The 17,078-nt window shown below is 41.9% G+C and overlaps 1 protein-coding gene across 1 annotated transcript in view; it reads left to right on the forward strand.

Annotated features, from left to right (window-relative positions):
* Positions 1–17,078, forward strand: part of LOC140733546 (uncharacterized) — an 85,357-nt gene that overhangs the window by 62,977 nt on the left and 5,302 nt on the right. Inside the window, exons 8-9 of the mRNA XM_073057009.1 lie at positions 2,527–2,642; positions 15,850–15,966. Of these exons, the coding sequence (XP_072913110.1) occupies positions 2,527–2,642; positions 15,850–15,966 (233 nt within the window). The remainder of the gene's footprint in view (positions 1–2,526; positions 2,643–15,849; positions 15,967–17,078) is intronic.

Here is a 17,078-nt window from a genome sequence, read left to right on the forward strand (position 1 = left end):
AATAAATGCTTTTGGTATTTTTTTCATGTTAAGAAATCACACATAACGGCAGATATTGTAAATATAGTCATGGAAGTCAAATTAAAACCTTTTTTAATAAACTTGTGTATGCATTCTGAATTTTGTTTTCATTAATGGCACAGTTACATCTTGTGGAATTCCCTGTGGCATCTGGAAGCTGGGGTTAAAGTAGCCAAAGTGGTCAGACAGAGGATCACATCCTTAGAGGTTAACTTGCATAAGGTCTGTCCCTGAGGTGAAACATTAAGCAAATAAATGCCTTAGGACAGACTGTAATGATTACTTTTCTCCACAGCAGAGCCATTAATGCAGTCCTGTATTAATTGGATTCTTTTTTTTTATTTTAGTAAATTCCTTAGAACTATGCTGAATATATTCAAAGCTAACCATAGTAAATACTTGGATATTAAGGGGCTGAGGGGATTACATTCGAACAGGGAACTGTGGCTGAGGTGAAAGATTAGCTGTAAATTTTATTGAGTAATGGATTAGGCACAAGTATCTGAATGGCCTGTTCCTATTTCATTTTCTTATGTTCTTTGAGTATTACTGAGCGGGGTCTGGGTACATAATTTCATTGGTTGTCCATCACAAAGAACATACTGTCAGGCAGTTTCCTGCACTTAGTCTTGAGATTTTGTTGAGACAGAATTGATTGATCTTTAGAAGGAAATCATTTTTTGTTTACTCTTACAGCTGTTTGCTCAAATGTAGGTGAAGTGAAGTTGAGGTTTTATTTGAAGTCATTGCTTGCAAAACAATCTGTTGGGTGAGCAATTCAGCCATAAATACCTAAACCACTTGATTAACCCTTCCATTTATACCCACTCTCATTTCATTTGTCACAACCAAACATTGCATCAGATATCCAACAAGTGTTTATGGAAAGTCAGACAAAGCTTTATCTAATACCATCAGTTTTCCAGCTGCATGTAAAATTCTGCCCATACCCTTTCCACACAATCCTCTCTGATGAGGATAAGAATTCCATTTATTGTCTTCAGTAAAGGAACTGAGCTTGGCCAATGATGTGCCCTTGAATTATAGTAGATAAGTACACAGCAAATGTAGCTCCTTGTTTGGCACAAGCACCTGAGAGAGAAATCAATGGGCTGTGTAGAAACTGGAAAAGCTGAGAGTTATTCTGCACCACATTGTTTGCAAAGTGGAGAATTCTTAATTGTGTGCATACCAATGCTACACTTTTTGGTTTATCCTCACACCAGCCGTGAAAGGAAAATAGCGACCACTGCTGCTTTCTTGATTGTTGATTATGGTGTTAGTAGCCTCGCAGTATCTACCCTGTTCATGTCCTCTCAGAGTGTTCAAGTCTGAGTTCAATTCTCATTTAACCATATGTGAATACCCATGCATTCAGCCAAATGACAGTGTTCTTCCGGGGCTAAGGTGCAAAACACAGTACTGGCATCAAATACAGCACAAGACACATATAAGTCAGCAAGTAAACATATAGTCATACAAAAAAAAACCTAAAGTCCCTGAATGAAATGTCCTGAAAATTGATGGTGCATGGATGCCTTCAGCAAGAACAAGCAGTTTTCAAAAGTCCAAAGATAAACATATGCACACACGCAATCCAGCTTGTCATTCAACCAATCGAATACTAGAGGGCAGCATGGATGGGAGGGCCAGTGCCCCACAACTCAGTATGGACACCGCACTCTGCTCCGATGTCTCCTCTCCTGGACTGCTGCAACAGGCAAGCCTGCATCTTGAGGCCTAGTCCTCAGTACAACCAAGGCCACACAGTTCCCCTGCTGTCTGTCTCGCCAATAAACAAGGAAAACGGACTTGTAGCATTTTATGTTACCAATGTCTAGCAGGGTCTTGCAATTGCTGGAGAAAAATCCAAAACAATCACTCCCTGCTAGACTGCACGCCGCCTTCATGCACCGGCTCTGGCACCTTTCTGTAGCAGGCAGTAACAGGGTTTGCATAAAGACCAGGTCCTCCAGCAACGAGCAGCTTGCTGATGGATTAGACTTGCGCAACCTGAAGTTCTTGCTGTCCAGCATTGTCTTTCGATTGTAAAAATGACAAAAACACTTTTGGTTGGGCCCCTAGAGGGAACGCACTGCCATCTTACCAAAAAATTGTTTCTGTGAGATCAGCTCTACTTCATATGATCTCCACTGAATATTCTTTTTAATCTGTCCTCATAAGTCAGTCCTTGCACTTGAAGTTATATCAATTAAAAGTTACTTCACAAAAAGAAATGGAGCAGTAGCCATTAGATCTCATTCTACTCCTTCCACATTCTGGCCAAATCAGGCAGGTGATGAATTTCAGTAAGTTGCCTGCTTTACCAAGGCATTCATTTCGTGAGTAAATTTTCTGAAGTTGAAGGTAGTCAATCTTTAAAATGGACTGAATAGTTTCTTCCTGAACTGAGCACCTTTGCTGGATCTCTGATATTTTTAGAACTATTTTTAATCCATTATAGTGAATGCTTAAAATTATAGCCTGAATATCTTTGTTTTATAGATGACCCCTTTGCAGTTGACCTTAACTCAGATTGGAGTCCACCAACAGAGGAATGGGGCAACTGGACAGGAGAGGAAATCTTAATAGTTCAAGAAGTTGAGAAGGAGAAGCTGAAGGTAATGATGAGAAGATTGTACCCAAACAGAACCTCCAATTAAATGCCTCAGGTGTTCATGTCCTATGGTACAGAAATATGTCCTAATTCAAAAATGTAGGTAAATTTGCAAAAATGGAAAAAAAAGTTGCCAATTTTGTAGGGGATTTGAAATACGTCAACACTAACCGGGGCAGAAATGAGGTGGAAAGGAATCGAGAGCACAGAATGTGTTTCAAATCGCAGGACCAAGAGAAGACTTGTAGTTATGAATTTAGGTGGAATGAAGGTGGTCTACTGGTATTGGCACACTAGCTTTCAATCCGAATAGTGCATTTAAAAGACAAGCTGTAGTGAAACTGATGGTGGTTTTAGCCATAATTTTCTATACTATCTGACTTCAAGCATATTTCTGAATGATGGAAGGATGCCAGTGAGATGGTTGTTCAAATAGTGGAGAAAGCGTTAAACTTAATAAAAGGCCACTCTGCCTTACATTGGTAGTAGATGAATTTTTGGAAATAAATCATCATTTTGAAGAGCTTTGTGGGTAAGGTATGGGAATGCACGATGAATGGCATGATACTGTTGAGCAGATGAACAGAGATCATGTTCCCAGCTCCCTGTAAGTAGTCTGGTGGACAAAGTGGTGATTAAGATGTAGAACATGCATCCATTTATTGGCTGATGCACAGAACATAACAGCAAGAGAATAATGCTGGAACTGGATGGTTTAAGCACTTGTAAGCTATAGCATATCCACAGTTCTGGCCGCCACCTTACTGAAAGGATGTGACATGGCTTGACAACTTGCAAAGGAGGTGTAAAAAGTTTTTGCAGGGCTGGAGCTATGAGAAGAAATTGGCTAAGCTGGTTTATTTTTGGACGAAGAAAAGCTGAAGGGAGTCTTAGTGAAGGTACACCCTATCCTCGTTATATGCGGGGGGATACGTTCCTCGCAGTCGACGCATAATGTGAGTAATTACTTAAATAGAGGAAATAAGGATGCGTTCCAGAGGGCTTCCTAAATATGTTTCATCTGTAATTTATTCACATTTTCATACCAATATGACATAAAAGCAGTACCACAAGGCAACATTTGTATTATATTTCATCAATTTAAGGTAATCAATGTAATAAATCATAGAAAGTTAACATACTAGGGTGTACTGTCAGCCCGCCTTATCCACAGGGATTGGTTCTGGGACCCCTCATGGATACCAAAAAACGAAGATGCTCAAGTCCCTTATTTAATCTGTTTCAGTGCAGTGGACTTTAGGACCCAGCAGAGCTCTGAATTCGCAGTGTTTCTGTTCACAAAAATAATCACGATCACGATTGAAAATAAAGTGAAAATAATAAAGCGATCGGAAAGAGGTGAAATGCCATCGGTCATTGGAAAAGCATTAGGCTACATCGGTCAACGATCGGAACAATTTTAAAGGATAAAGTGAGAAAGGCCCTGCCCCGATGAAAGCTACAATTATTACAAAGCAGCGCAGTGGTTTAATTATTGAAATACATACATTTCTTAAGTGTTTTATCTGCATAGAAAGGTAAAATATATACTATTTTCTGAGACAAACATTTGACTAACTGACGCTAAATAATACTGGATGTAGCTGTTCTGACTTACTTAGTAAGAGAACTTCTGATTTTTTTGATCTCGATCCACGATAACCTACGCACATCCACCCGTATACTTTAAATCATCTCTACATTACTTATAATGCCTAATACAATGTAAATGCTATGTAAATAGTTGTTGTACTGCATTGTTTAGAGAATAATAACAAAAATAAAAGTCTGTACGTGCTTGAAGAATGCGTGCTGGAAGAGCACTTCTGGGTTTTCTTGATTCGTGGCTGGTTGAATTCATGCATGCGGAACTCGCGGATAAGGAGGGCTGACTGTACAATACTCAACAACAGTGGCAGGTGTGTTTGCTCCAGGAGATGAGTGGTTGTTGTGGGTGTCGGGCAGCTTTACATGGGTAAGGTGGATGGTTGTGGTCGTCAGGATCATATCAAGCACAGCAAGGGGTGAAGGAAGACTCGCAGAACTGTTAGAACTGCCGGCAGCAGGAGATGACACCGGTTTGAAGAAAGTGGTGAGGGTTGTTTGCTTGGGAGCATTTTGTTTCTCAGCATAAATTTGCTTGTAAGGAAGAAGGGTTGACAGCTGGGAACGACTGAAATGCTGACTCCATTCTAAACTTGGGTCCATGTCCATCGCCATTTGTGCCAAGTGTTTGGACTTCCACCATTCCCTCACCATTGGTAAAACTCCCGGGATTTTCAAAATTGTCTGTTGCTTGCAGCATCTGAGAGATAGTTCGCTGCAACAAAAAAAAACTCCTTGAATGTGGATATTCCTTGGTTGAGTAGCTGAATTAACAATGTTGTGTTAGGGAACGCACTGTTACGTTAGGATGAATGCTGTCCAAATGTTTAGGATGGGCTGGCACATTGTCAAGCAACAAAAGAACTTTAAAGGCGAGATTCTGTTCCCGGCAGTAGCGTCCCAGAGCTGTGTTACCTTCACCTGATGCCACGCTGTTTATAATTTCCAACTTTTTCTCAATTATTAAAGTGGTTCTCTGCCGCTCAGCTGATGGCCCAAGACATGACATCGGATGCTTAGGAGGCATAGTTAAATATTTCAAGCGCAAAATCATTGCAGTGTAGGTAAAAACAACAAAAGTTTAAGAGCGCAAGATCACACATCCACTCCTTGCCAAAACCAATGCAAGACTGGCGGGAGTGAGACTGTGAGGCACGCGCACCTGACTTGTATTGGCGGGAAAGCAGTGCTTCTCATCCCAACAGTGAGTCTGTGAGGTGTGTGCACGTGACTTGTATTGGCGGGAAAGCAGTGCTCCTCACATAACTGTGAGTTTTGGATGCATAAAGCAAGTTGGTAGAAATAGGTTCCTCACATAACCGTGAATCCGCATAGTCTGAAGATGCATATAATGAGGATAGGGTGTATATAACATTTGGAGAGGCCTAGACAGTATAATTAGGACGGTTTCAAATTCTTTATCAAAGAGATAAATAACTGGATTAGGGGGTTAGAGAACATTGTTAGAATTAGAAGGTTTTGAGAGGAGTTTGAGTAAACAAAATTATCCAGGAAATGGTGTGTACCTGGAACTTGCTGCCTGGAAGTGTGGGGGGGAAAACACCAACCCTCATCACGGTGGGTTAGCGTGAAACTATTACAACTTGGAGTGTTGGGAGTTCAGAGTTCAATTCCGATAAGGAGTTTGTACATCCTCCCCGTGGTTGTATGTGTTTCCTCCAGGTACTCCAGTTTCCTCCCACATTCCAAAGACATACCAGTTAGTAGGTAAACTGGTCATTGTAAATTGTCCTGTGATTAGGCTGGGGTTAAATAGATGAGTCATTGGGCTGAAAGAGCGTGTTCTACGCAGACTCTCTAAATAAATATTTATTTGGAGCACCTAGTTGAGCACTTCAATTACAGTAACCTGCAGGCTATAGACCACTATCTTGCTGGTATGATTGGCTCACATATACAAGGTGGCCAACTTTTTACATTTCTGTGATTCCTCTTAATAATGGGAAATCATCTTTTCCAATGTCTAACCCTACAAATCCTTTGATAAGTTATATTAAGTCATACACCTGCTTCACCACTATGCAAAACATCCACCCCAGCTATTTACTTCTCTGCTTGGGAAAAGTTAATCCTTCTCAATTATACTGTCCATTCTCTCTTAATATTGCCAAGCTAATCTTGCCTCTTAACTAACATCCTCCAGCCAAGCAACTCATCTGCGAGGCTTCCTGTAGTGGGTTAGAGCTATAAGTAACATATCTAAATATTTAGATTGATATTTTGTCATTTACTGTAAATACTCAATGTTAACATCCAATATGATCAGCGATATGAGCATACAGCTTTGAAATTTGCATTGATGTGAATACAAGTTAAAGAAAAAATATCATGTTACAATGCACTTTTCATAGTCACTCCTTATCTTGACAATAATGCCTTTCAGCAAGCTTGGTGAGCTATCAGTAAAATTCACTCCTTTTAATGATGTGAGTTGAGGGATAAATACCAAACAAGGCTTCTGAGTCTACACCCATGTTCCTTTTTTGAAAGATGTCAAAATGTCTTACATTCTTCTAAAAGAGAATTTGGGCACTGGTTTAATGTCTAATGTCCCAGCTGAATGACAATCTGCTGTAGTTGATAGTTAACAACAGTTCAACAATACACTTGAGTGCCAGCCAAATTTCTTGATGGTTCAGATCGCGTTCAGTTCATTGTTATTCAACCGTACATATGTATACTACCAAATGAAACAATGTTCCTCCTGACTAAAGTCACTACATATATCTCAAATGCATAACACATAAAATGATATTAAGGACCCCACACCACGTGCCCTTTTCTCGTTGTTACTATTGGGAAGGAGCTACAGAAGTCAGAAGGCCCACACTCAGTGATTCAGGAACAGCTTCTTCCCCTCTGCCATCCGATTCCTAAATGGACATTGAACCCATGAACACTACCTCATTACTTTCTTATTTGTTTTTTTCTACTATTTATTTTAACTTAACTATGTAATAGACACATATATACTTAATGTAACTAAGTTTTGCCTCTATATTTATTTATCATGTATATCATTGTTCTGCTGCTGTAAAGTTTGAAAAATCTCACACCATATGCAGGTGATATTAAATCTGATTCTAAATTAACAAATAATAAAGTGAACAATATAACACAACTGGCACTTCATGCGTGATGAGAGCTGGGTGGTGGTGGGGAGTTCAGTAGCTTTATGGCCTGGAGCAAAACACTCTTTCCCATCCTAACAGTTCTTATCCTAATACTGCCGTACCTCCTGGCTGATGGTAGTAGGTCAAAGAGATTGAACGGACTCGAGTGATCATTGACAACGCCAAAAGCCCTGATACATATCTGTGATGGGTGGAAGAGACCCCAGTGATCCTCTCAGCAGTTCTCGCAACCCTTTGCAGGAACTTGTGATCAGATGCCTTGCAATTCCTGCACCAATAGGTGATGTAGCTCGTCAAGACGGTCACAGTGTACTCCTGTGAAAATTGGTTAGAGAGGGGTCCTCACTTGCCACTAGAGGTCCAGGGCATGATTTCTGGAAAGCCATCCCACATACAAATGGGCAATTCCAGACCAACCTTGAATCACTGAAGGATGCTTGACAGCTGTGATAGGGCTTAAATGCTATTACCTCTTACAAAGTGAAACAAGCAACAGAGGTCACAAGGCTACACTCCCTGATGAGCACATTGCCTTGTATGCTCACTTAAGACCATCAAAACATGGAGGGACCTTCTCAAACTCCCACAGCCCCAGATGACCCTGTGATTTCAGTCTCCGAGGCCAACGTGAGAGCATCCTTCAGGAGTGTGAACCCACTGAAAGCATCTGGCCCAGACAGGATACATGACCAAGTATAGTAAAGACTTGTGCTGATCAGCTGGCTGGTGTGTTCACGGATATCTTCAACCTCTCGCTTTGGCAGTCTGCCCACCAGCTTCAGGCATGTTTCAGTTATACGATGTGTAAGAAGAATGTGATACCTGTTTCAAAGATGGTTGTCCAGTAACACTTACATCCATTGTAATGAAGCACTTTGAGAGATTGGTGTTGAACCGTATCAACTCCCACCTAGGAAACCATGTGGGACCATTCTAATTTGCCTACTGACATAACAGGTCCCCAGCAGATGTCATTTCGTTGACTATTTACTCCACTCAGGAACATCAAAGGTGCGTACACCAAGACATTCTTTATCAATTACTGCTCGGCATTCAATACTATCATCTCTTCAAAGCTAATCAATAAACTTCAAGACCTTAGCCTCAATACCCCCTTGTGAAATTGGATCCTCATTTCAGATTGGTGGTAACATCTCCACAATCTTCATCAGCACAGGTGTTCCATAACAGTTTTGTTTTACCAGTCAGGTGTGCTTAGCCCCCTGCTCTACCTGCTATTATACTTATGGCTGGGAGTTTAAACACAGCTCCAATGCCATATTTAAGTTTGTCGTTGGCCAAATCAAATTCAGCTTGTAGGAGGGACATTGTGGTGATACAACAACCTGATTGACTTCAGGAGGAGGAAACTAACGGTCCATGTGGCGAGGATCACCACTTTAAATTCCTCAGTTATAATTTCAGAGGATCTGTCCTGGGCCCAGCATGTAAGTGCAATCACAAAGAAAGCACAGCAACAAATCTTATTTCTTTAAAAGTTTGCAGAGATTCAGCATGACATCTAGAACTTTGACAAACTTCTATTAATGTATTACTTATTTACTGCTCATTACTTTGCTGGTGTTTAGGGCAGCAATGAAGGCCCTCCATCTGTTTGTCCTTGACCACTCAGGTGTAGAAGGATCTTCATTGCTGTTTCCATAATAGTTTTGTTTTACCATTCAGGGTTGTTAGCACAGAGTTGAACCCCCCAACCTGGAGGACTGGTGGACCAGTCTTGGTCTGGCCTCCCACCTTTGGCATGGGTGACCTTACTAAGAGCCAAAGCATAAAGCCCTCAGTCCAGCCAACATAGCTTTGGCTCTCATGCAAGCCTCCAAACCACCAAGGTTGTGATCCTCTTACAAGCTATAGATGGAATGACGGAGAGTATATTAACTGGTTGCAACACAGCCTGGTATGAAAACAGCAATGCCCTTGAATGGAAAACCCTACAAAAGTTGTGGGTACTGTTACAAACCCCGTAACTGGGTCACTTACCAGCAAAGATAGAGAGGTCCGTTGAAGTCTGATGGTACTATTTTTAACAGTATTTATTAGTAAAAATACACAAAAATAATATCAATGCAACCATACAGATAATATACGTCGTCAATACTAAATCTAAAAGTGCGGGTATAATAATAATCAATAAGAAATAGCTGTATCGTTGTCTAGGGGATAATGTATTGTCTGATGGAAATATAAAAGTCACTCATTTCATTCAGGCTGCAGCCTTTGGTTGGAGTCAAGAGAGACATTTTTAGAAACTTGCCGGCTTTTCCTTTTATGATTTCGATCCTTCGAGAGTTCCGTTGGTGTGGCCGGTCACTTGTGGCCTCTCCTTTAGCTAAAGCCATTCTTCCGTGGCGAGCCCGCTACCCAGGCAAGGGAGGATGCACACGGGCCCCACCGGCTTTGGCTATCAAACGCTGTCACTGGATTTCCAGCGTTTCTCCTGGTGCGTCTAAAGGGGTTGTTCCCCAGACCCTCTTTTATCCTTACTCACGGGGTCTCAGATGTTGGGATGATGCAATCCCTCAACCAGCCCACTCTGGTCGTCCCCTAAGGGCTTCAATGAATAGTACAGTACTTAATACACAATTCCGTCTCCAAGAGACAATGGCCGTTATCCGTGGCTTTGTCGCTGAGGCCAGGACACATTCCAAAACCTTGAGGATTCTCTCTCATTTCCTGGGTCCCAGACCCGAATTAATAGCGATCTTGCAATTCTCAAGAAGGAGGGGGCGACTCTGTACCCTTCGGCCCCTCAGAGTTGCTGCACATTCGTAACAGTACTGCCAGTCCATCATGGGTAAAAGCTCATCTACATAGAGCATTGTCACAGGAAAGCAGCATCCATTATTAAGGACCCCCCCCACAACCAGGTCATGCTCTCTTCTTGCTGCTGCCATCAGGGGGAAGGTACAGCAGCCTGAGGGAACAGGAATAGTTATTGCCCCACAACCATCAGGCTCTTCACTCACCCTATCACTAAACTGCTCTCACAACCTATGGACTCACTTTCAAAGTTTCTTCATCTCATGTTCTCGACATTTATTGCTTATTTACTTATTATAATTCTTTCTCTTTTTTATTTGCTCAGTTTGTTGCCTTTTGCACACTGGTTGTCTCTGTGCTGGGTGCAGTCTTTCATTGATTCTATGGTGTTTCTTGGATTTACTGTGTACACCCCACAAGAAAGTGAATCTCAGGGTTGTACATGCTGTCATATATGTACTTTAATAACAAATTTACCTTGAAGCCTCCTCAGGAAGTGTAAATACTGCCGTACTTTCTTGACCAAGCAGGTGGCATTGAAGAAGCAGGTGAGATTGTCCATTATGTCCCCGAAACTTGTTGCTCCTAACTCTCTCCGTGGAGCAGCCGTGTATGTGCAGTGGAGTGCTCAGCCCGTACCTTCCTAAAGTCCACAATTATGTCTGGTTTTCTCCACATAGTTGTGTTCACACCATTTACCAGCTGCTCTACGTCCTCTGTGTATGCCATCTTGTTGTCATTACAGATGAGGTCAACCACTGTTGTGTCCTCGGCGAACTTGGTGATGCAGCTTGAACGGGATCTAGCAATGCAGTCATGTATCAGCATTGGGCTGAGCACACAGTCCTGGAGAGTACCAGTGCTCGGCATGATGGAGCTCGAGATCTTTCTGCCAACACAGACTGTCAAGAAGTCCAGGATCCAATTACAGAGAGAGTTGTTGTGATCCAGTGAGGAGAGTTCACCCTCCAGCTTCTGAGGGATGATCGGATGATCATACTAAATGCTGAGCTGAGCTCAGTAAACAGCATCCTGTCACTTAAGGCACCATTTTCCAGGCGGGACATGGCAGTCTGAAGTGCAGAGACAGGCATCATCAGTGGACCAATTTGATTCATAAGCGAACTGGAAAGGGTCCAATGTAGCAGGAAGATGGAATTTAATGTGATCCAAACCATCTGCTTAAAGCACTTCATTATTGTTGAGGTCAGTGCTACTGGACAATAGTTATTGAGGCAGATTACTGTAGCACTCTTAGGCACCAGAATGGTGATGGCTGCCGTGAAACCTGAGCTAAACCACTTCTTCAATAAGTTTGACAATTGCCCTCCTGTCAATCTCCTCCTGCCCTCCTGCCCTCCCTCAGCACACCAGTTCCAGTGCCATCCCTCTTCCCTCCTCCCCCCTCCGGTTCAACACGTAGATGAACAACCCTGGCTGCTACTGTCTACATCCCTCCTTCTCCTGCACTTACCAGCTATACCTCCATGTACTATCCCGATCTTCACCTTCACATCCCCCACCTTCCTCCAACTCCACGGTCATCATGGACTCGCCTTCACTACTGAGCAGGTGAGAAGGGCTCTGAGGAAACCCAGACATGGCAAAGCATTGGGACTGGATGGTGTGAACCTCAAGGTCCTGGACAAGTGTGCTGAGCAGCTGTGTGGAGTTCTCCAGCGCATTTTCAATCTGAGTCTCGGCCTGGAAAGGGTCCTGACTGTGGGGAACATATTACGTGTGGTCCCAGTACCCAAGTAGGGATGACCAGAAGTCTTGAATGATTACCGTTCATTGGCCTTGACCTCACACAACATGGAAGACCCTAGAGAGACTGGTCCTGGCTCACCTCCAATCCTGGTCAGATTAGCCCTCGATCCCCTGTGGCTTGCCACCGGGAGCACATTGGAGTTGATAATACTGTCATCTACCTGCTGGACAGAGCTTACTTCCATTTGGATAAGCAGGGCAGCTCTGTGAGGATCATGTTTTCAGATTTTTCTAGTGTCTTCAATATCAAACAGTCTCATTGCTGGGGGGAAAAGCTCTGTTCAATGCAAGTTGGCACTTGCATTGTATCCTGGATAATAGATTACCTGACTAGCAGACCACAGTTCCTGCAGCTTCAGAGCTGTGTGTCGGACATGGCTATAAGCAGTGTGGAGGCCTCACAGGGACTGTATTGGCTCCCTTCCTGTTTACCCCGTATATCTCACACTTTAGATAGAACATGGAGTCATGCCATCTGCAGAAATTCTCTGATGACTCGGCATTCGTTGGGTGTATAAAAGGAGGACAAGAAGATGAATACAGAGCCCTGTTGGAGGCCTTTGTTAAATAGTGCAAGCTGAATCATCTGCAGCACAACATCAGTAAGACAAAGGAGATGGTGCTGGACTTTAGGAAGACTAAGCCTGTACTGCTTCCTGCTACTATTGATGGTGAAGATGTGGATATGGTGAGGCCCTACAAGTACCTGGGGGGTGCACCTGAACGACAGATGGGTGGAGTGCCAACACAGAGGCAGGGTACAAAATGGGCCAGATTAGCCTCTACTTCCTGAAGAGGCTGAGATCCTTTGGGGTATGCAGGCCTCTCCTTCACATGTTCTACCAGTCTGTTATCACCGGTGTAATCTATGTGATGTGTGCCTGAGCAATGGCAACCACATGGGTGATGCCAATAAACTGATTAGAAAGGCTGGTTCTGTTGTAGAACAAAGGACCTTCCAGTAAATCCTGGCAATTCTGGACAATGTTTCTCACCTCCTACATGCCACTTTGGCTGAACAGAGGAGCACTTTTTATTCTAGACTAAGATAACTGCTCTGCTCCAAAGAGAACTATATGAGGTCTTTCTTATCCTCAGCCATCAGGCTCTATAATGAGTCAACCTATAGCCGGGGAAATGAACTTGTAATCTTTGACTCGTAAATCTTGTACATCTTATTTTTAAGGTAACTTACTTTTATTCTTTCATACTTCTAGTATTTGTATATTCGTGCACTTGTAATGCTACTGCGACACTAATTTCTTTTGGGATCAATAAAATGTCTATCAGGGGAAAAAAGTGTCACTGTTATTGAAGCGCAGGGTAGACTTGTAGCCTGTTACTGTCTGAAGTCCTGACACATGCAGTTCATGTCACTGGTGTCACAGAAATGACTGTTTTGCCTTCCTCACTTAACCTCATTCATCCCAGCACTGAACTATTCCCACAACCTATCAACTCATTTTCAAGGACTCTTCAATGTTATGCTTTTGATGCTTTATTTACCGTAGATTCCGGACTACAGAGCGCACCTGATTAAAAGCCGCTGGCTCTAATTTTAGAAAGAAAATCAATTTTTTACTTGTACAGGCCGCACCGGATTTTCGGCCGCGGGTGTCCCACTTTGTAATATGAGATATTTACACAGAAAGATATTACACGTGAGGATTTTTTAACTTTTAATTAAATCCATATGGTAACATAAACAAATACATATTGCAAATGCTTTTTTTCGAACCGTGCCTGTAACGCGGCTACTTTTAAATATACGTTGCGTATACTTTTTTACTGAACAACATTCCAATATCTCCTAACGACTGGTAAAAAATATATATACTGCAGCCTACCAGGAAAAGTTATTGATCGCCTTTAACTTAAAAGCAGCGTTCGCTCAGATTCAAAGCCGCTCGCGTAATGCCGCTCCCCCCCTCCTTCCCGTTTATCGCAAACCGGTATCCCACAAGACGCGGCGAAACCGGGTGTGACGTCATAGCATCCCGCGATGTAGTACAGAAAACAAATATAGTTAAAACACTTCTAACTTTAACTAACAAATGAATTACTAAGCGAAAATATTATAAACTAAATAACTGCCATAAAGGCAGCACAATGCTTTTCTTCGAGTGTTTTCCATGTTGATGAGGGTGAGTACAAATGACTGATTTACAATAATTTAATTGTGAAAGTGCGCTTGATTTATCGTACAATTTCATTGGACCTCTGTGAACTACTCATCAATTTTATTGGTCTGCTGTTACGAGGCAAAATGTTTTTGGCGGCATGAAAAAAATAATGCATTAGCCGCACCGTATTAAAGGCCGCAGAGTTCAAAGCTGTTCAAAATGTGGGAAAAAAGTAGCGGCTTATAATCCGACATCTACGGTATTTATTATTGTTGTATTTTTATTTTTTCTCAGTTCAAGTTGGTAAAACCTGAAGAATGGGCATAGCCAAGTACACTCATTTCTCAATTGCTAGGAACTTTTGGACTATTCTAGTGGTGTTTAGTATTGTGGCTTTCTGGAGATTTACTTAAAAATTGCTGTGTAACTAGGTACATAAGCTTTTTTGTTGTTATTACTTTATTCCCTTTTTGTATTTACACAGTGCTTTCCCACACCATAAAATTCAAAGTAAATTTATTTTCAAAGTACATATTTGTCACTATATACAAACCTGAGATTAGTTTTTGCATATTGGATGGGGTGGTTATGCTTGAATTCTTTTGTGTTTCTTGGATTTACTGTGAATGTCTGCAAGAAAATGAATCTCAGGGTTGTATATGGTGACACCAATGTACTTCAATAATAAATTTGCTTTGAACTTTGGTGCAGGAAAGCACAGCTGGCTGACTTGAGAGCTGTCTTATCCCCCAATCTGAATGCAGCATCCTGATCTCTCAGCCATGCCTGGACTCTGCTGTCAGCCGTGGCTTCTGATTTGCTTTGTGATACAGTAAATGTGATTAATAATGGTGACACCCTCAATGTACTTCTCTATGTAGCCAAACACAGATCTCACATGCAGTATTCATCAATGTTAAAGTATTGGTTGTAGATGGCCACCTCACTGAACATGTCCCACAACACTGATGTTGGTCCTGCTGGCCAGATCTACATAGAAACATAGAAAACCTACAGCACAATAAAGGCCCTTTGGCCCACAAAGCTGTGCCAAACATGTCCCTACCTTAGAACTAGCTAGGCTTTACCCATAGCCCTCTATTTTTCTAACTCCATGTAGCCATCCAGGAGCCTCTTAAAAGACCCTATCGTTTCCGCCTCCACCATCACCACCGGCAGCCCATTCCACACACTCACCACTCTCTGCGTAAAAACTTATCCCTGACGTCTCCTCTGTACCTGCTTCCAAGCACCTTAAACCTATGCCCTCTCGTGCTAGCCATTTCAGCCCTGGGGAAAAGCCTCTTTACTACCCACACGATCAATGCCTCTCATCGTCTTGTACACCTCTATCAAGTCACCTCTCATTCTCCATCGCTCCAAGGAAAAAAGGCCAAGTTCACTCAACCTGCATAAGGCACGCTCCCTAATCCAGGCAGCATCCTTGTAAATCTCCTCTGCACCCTTTCTATGGCTTCCACATCCTTCCTGTAGTGAGGCGACCAGAACTGAGCACAGTATTCCAAGTGGGGTCTGACCGGGGTCTGACCAGGGTCCTATGTAGCTGCAACATTACCTCCTGGCTCTTAATCTCAATGTCTTTATCTCCCTTTGTACTGGTTTGACGGTAGTCAGTATGCAGGAATTAGCATATCAGGTAACTGGTCAGAGTATCCAAGGTGAAGACAGGGAGCAGCTTTGTATGCAGCAGGACATTTATTGTGGAATGTTATACCCAGTGCAATGAACTGAGTGCCTGTTTGTTCCTATTGCCCAGATGTCTGAAGAAGAAGAAGAAAAGTCTCAGATGAATCCTGCAAGCAGTGGGAAGTCAAAACGAAAGAAGAGAAAGAAGAAGGGCAAGCATATAGAAGATTCTGCTGGAAGGGAAGTGGTATGTGGTATGAAAGATAAAAATAGCCTTTTTGAAAATTTGAAAAACATTCTTGATGGTTGTTTAATCAACAAGAAATATGGGTACTAACTGAGCATATCTAATACAACAGAATGCCTCAAGGCACAATGCAAGTACATAATGGAACTGAATTATTATTCTTAAGATTTTTTGATGAAATTCCTACCAGTTCAGATTTTTTTCATATTTTTGAATATATTTTACTTTAAATCAAGAGGATACAGTAAAATAATTTGCATCATCAATTGTTTGTAAAATTTCCTATGCAATGTATTTAAGAGCTTTCAACAAGATTGGTTTAAGTACATTTTGTTAGAATTGGTTTTAAAATGGATTCAGAGTTTAGACATGCAGTGTAATAATTGTTGAGCAGAAGAGGCAGATTATCTCTGTAAATATTTTGAACATTTTAAGACTACTAGAAGAATGCAAAGCATCTAAATGCTCAAAGACAAGGATACCAATCTGAGAATAAAATCTGTTCCTGTTCGGGGTGATATTTGGCTTTTGGTAATATACTCCAGCCCATATTTGTATTTTCAGTACAACACACCTACTTTGGCCACCAATGGGATGGATCTATATCATCAGCCCTTTTTCAAAAAAAACACAATTTTGTCTGCGAAATGCCGTATAACCACAGAGGTGCGGAAGTTCTCTGATGCAGGGTGACTTTCACATTCTTCTTCTGTGCCGTGAAACTATTAAAATCAAGTTCAGCTCAGTTGAGCAGAGAGCCAGCAACTGGATTGCATTATTGCTTTCATTGTGCCCAAACATACATGTAGCTTTCCTCTAAGGTCCCCTCACATCATTCCCTGGTGGCAACATCTGAAATCCAATTTCCTTCCAGCTTCATCAACTTTCCTACAAGCCAAAAGCAAATAACAATAGAATCACAGTTAGAGGAACTCTGTTTAGCTCACCAGTCTGAAGCTGGTTCTTTGTAAAGACTACACCATTAGCCCCATTCCCTTCCTTCCAACTTGCTTCCAACCCCCTTAATATATCACCTGATTTTCAAAGTTAATGTTGACTCTGTTTGAGCCAGTACTGCCTTTCAGATCACAATAGCACACTTAAAAAACGGT

The sequence above is a fragment of the Hemitrygon akajei genome, chromosome 9, assembly GCF_048418815.1.
Source record: "Hemitrygon akajei chromosome 9, sHemAka1.3, whole genome shotgun sequence".
NCBI lineage: Eukaryota > Metazoa > Chordata > Chondrichthyes > Myliobatiformes > Dasyatidae > Hemitrygon > Hemitrygon akajei.